At 42.5% G+C, this 3,821-nt stretch overlaps 1 protein-coding gene across 1 annotated transcript; it reads left to right on the forward strand.

The window, feature by feature from the left end:
- Nucleotides 1-407: 407 nt before the first annotated feature.
- LOC131224055 (transcription repressor OFP8-like) lies at nt 408-1,410 on the forward strand. The gene has a single exon (XM_058219630.1). It carries the CDS (start codon nt 520-522, stop codon nt 1,291-1,293), a length of 774 nt encoding a protein of 257 aa, XP_058075613.1. The 5' UTR covers nt 408-519; the 3' UTR covers nt 1,294-1,410.
- The last annotated feature ends 2,411 nt before the right edge of the window (nt 1,411-3,821 follow it).

The raw sequence follows: 3,821 nt of genomic DNA on the forward strand, positions 1-3,821 counted from the left end.
TCAGGAATTCTCTGTTGACCTGATAACAGAGGATCCTCTTCTCTAAACCATGCAAATCCATCACTGGGCCCCACGCGGCAGCGGTCCAGACTTTTTACGTTGCCAATTGAATTTGTCTATTCTTCCCCTTTTTATAAACCTTGCAAATCCATCACTGGGCCCCACACGGCAGCGGTCCAGACTTTTTCATCCTCGCTTGTCTCCATGTGAACACGTGTGCAACTAAGCATTCCACCAACCGTGCGTGTGGGGTCCACCTCGTGGCAATGCAAAAACCTGAAGTGGTGGGCCCCATGGTAGTCATACGGTACAAAAAGCTGAGAAGGACAGCATGATATATCTATCTGATCGCGGAGATTTTGGGGCCATCATCCCATCCATCCAACAGACATTTCGGATCTCGCAGGAGTTGTGGGCCCCACACGTACAATATTCTAGGCCCACCACACGTTATATATTGCTCCCCTACCGTCCAAACATGCAACGAGAGCGCCTATCATTCCCATTCAAAAACCTCAAATGGAGAAGCGACTGAAACTGGGAATCTCTCGGATATTCCGTTCCTCCCTCCGCTCCTGCAAATCCCACACCCTCTCAGACGTCGCCAAGGAACCAGTTTTCCTGCCTCGGGATTCCCGCCGCATCCAATCTCATCCCTCCAATCCTCCCCACTCCACCTTTCCTTCCCTCTGCCGGCCTAAATCCACAAAAACCATCATCAGGAACAAACCCAAGTTCCAGAACAGGAGATCATCACCATCCGATACAGACGGGCGACGATGCCCTCCTCCATCGCCGGCTTCTCCTTTCAATTCACACCAGTTGGAAGAAACTGAAAAGAAGATCAAAGCAAAGAAATTCAAAGGCAAGGAGATAGTCGATACAACGGTCCTAAGCACTTCATCTGATAGCCGGAGGTTCTTCAGCAGCGACGAAGAAATGTTGAAAGAGACAGAGCCCTTATTCTCCTCAGACTCTTCTTCTTCCATTTCTTCTTCTGAATACCAAAGAGTCCGACGTAGAAAGGCCGGTAACGGAATTCGGGAAGTGGGTTTTCTCCCAAAGGCAAGGAAATTTCAAGAGAGCGTCGCAGTCGTGAAGTCGTCGGACGATCCGTATGGAGATTTTAAAAGATCGATGGTAGAGATGATAATTGAAAACCAGATGTACACGGCGGATGATCTTGAGCAGCTCCTTGGATGCTTTCTGTCATTGAATTCGCCTTTCCATCATCAGGTTATCGTCGAGGTCTTCTCGGAGATACTCGAAGCTATCTTTCCTAACTGTTCTTGATTTGTGTTTTGAATTTTGAGATTTCTAGGTTTTTTTTTTCTTCCCTTCTTCTTATAGAATTTTAGAAGATGTTTCTGACTTTGTATTATTATTTAGATTTGAAGATGTTTTCTTGTATCTTTTGCTGGTTTTTTCTACTTCTCATGATTCTTTTGTAGATGATAGGGTTGCAGTCACAGTCCATGAAACCGGAATGTCATTGAACCACGTGGCAGAATGGTGTGCCAGTTAGGATTGTGATGGTCCATGTTTTAAAAATCACATCTATCAGATAATCCTAGCTGTTGCTTTTCTGAATTCAAATGTCGAGCATCAAGCCTGTAAAACTAATTTTTCTACAGTTGCTTTGAAGGCCGCTGATTAGATGGCTAAGATCACCCGATTATGTATGTTCGGTCCATTCGCCGTGCAGGGAGAACTTGATGGACGGTCATCCTGCTAGAGATGGCTTAGTGTTTTTTTTTTTTTTAAAAAAAACCAGTATGAAAGATGAGTTAGACTAGTATGATTGTTCACCACCATTTTAAAAGTAGGGGTGTCTCTTGATTCGTAAGAAGAGGTAGTTGTATGAAATCCTGACTGTTTAAATGGCTGTCCCAGTTGTGTAGAGCATAGCAGAAAATCCACTGAGGAGATGATAGTAGTCATCTGATTTTGTGTTTACAACTGGGAGTACACACTATTTACTTTTAACCATTCATACGATGGCCATCAATTGGATGGTCATGATTTCTTGATCAGTTGTGATTATGAGATACGGTCCATCCTTTGTGTCGACTTATGTAGCCATGCATGAGTGCCACATAAGAGGAGGATGAGTCACCACCATTTTCAAATGGTGGTGAACTATCATAGTAATCTAGCTTCTCAAAGACTTTTAACCTATGGGCCATCAATTAGCGAGATCCATTGTATCAACGGTTTGGATCACCGAAAAATGGCCCCACCGTTACAAACTGAAAGCCCAATGATGGTACGATCATTGCATCAGGGACTTTTTCTGTTACACTATGGAAGAATTTCGTTCTCTCTATAACGGAGAATTATACGACGCTTGTACTTTAGTTCAAACCGTCCAGATCATGGCCCCACTTTGAACGGTCACTACTAAAATAGGCAAAGTTCGAATAAATCTTAACTGTCAACTAATGGACATTTGCTTGTCAAATTTAAACTGTTGCCTACTTCTAGCAGTTTGAATTTGGGCTGCCTTTGGTGGTCCCACGATTTGGACGGTTTAGATTGAGAGATGTATGCACCCCACCTTTAAAATAGAGAAATACTTTGACACTCTGGCAGTACAGAGATGGATGATATGCAGGCAGTTAGAAATTATTGAGAAATTGCATAACTGTCATATAAATTATTCAAACTAAACCGTCTAAATTATGAATACCAGTTTAGATGGGTCATGTCCCAAAAAATAATTTTATTCGATTATCTAACTATTAGATTGCTGGACATTTATTGGACGGTTCAAATGAAAATATCCTATAGCCTTTTTTAAAAACAAAACTGTCCAGAGGTTAGGATTATTCAACCAACCTGATTTTTATAATGTAAGTTAGCCACAGTGGTTTAATTTGAGATGATGTTTTCAAAATTGGAATTTCTAAGTAGCTGTGTATTAAGCGTCATGCGCAGCCAGAGTATTAGATGTCTCTAGAAAAGAAAGTGAAAGGCATGCAGTGCTTTGCTTGTGGTAGCAGACATTCCATCGCTTATGTGGATAGACAAGAGTTGATAGCGTTTGGTTACTTTCCGTCGGAGATAGTTTTCGTGACAGAGTGGAAAAAAGAAAAGAGAAGAAGCCAAGGACAAGTAAAATCCAGGATTTGGATTTTTTTCTCTTTGTTAGACGAAAACGCTACGGTATCTCGCGTAGGGATAGGTGGGGGTAACTACCTCCAATGTGATAAAAATAATTTATGTGCATAAGATCCACCACGTTCATCAGGTGGGCCACCACGTTCTTGAGATTTATTAGGAAAATCTGACAGAACCATAATTCCAGTGGACCACGCCATAGGGAAAAGAGTAAATAGTAACTAAATCCTATAAATTTACTTAGTGTGACCCATATGAGTTTTGTAATAGCTTTATTTTAGGTGTCCATTCATTATGATGAGTCTCATCAGAAGAGTGGATTGGATGGCATATAAACACCTCGATGGGTCTCACACGCAACTAATGGTGGATCCTCCTATCCCAACTTTTCCCTATCGTGTGGTCTACATGAGTTTTGGTTCAGTCTAAGTTTTTGTTTATAGGGTAATCATAAGGCTATTCTGTTGATGGACGGTATGGATCTCTTGTAAGTTTCGTCCACGTGGCGCTCGGCTGGTAGCATTCCCATATATTACTATCTCCGCCGTGCCATTCTTGATAAAAAGCTATCATACTCTCGCGGGGTGCGATGGTTGATACGCATGCACTCAGACATCTTGCCCGCAAACGAGAACTTTTGACTAGGCCCAGGCCAAAGGCCTGGCCCGGACAGTGAAAAATCCGGGCCTAGGACAAGCCCA

Source organism: Magnolia sinica, chromosome 13 (genome assembly GCF_029962835.1).
Source record: "Magnolia sinica isolate HGM2019 chromosome 13, MsV1, whole genome shotgun sequence".
Classification (NCBI taxonomy): Eukaryota; Viridiplantae; Streptophyta; class Magnoliopsida; order Magnoliales; family Magnoliaceae; genus Magnolia; species Magnolia sinica.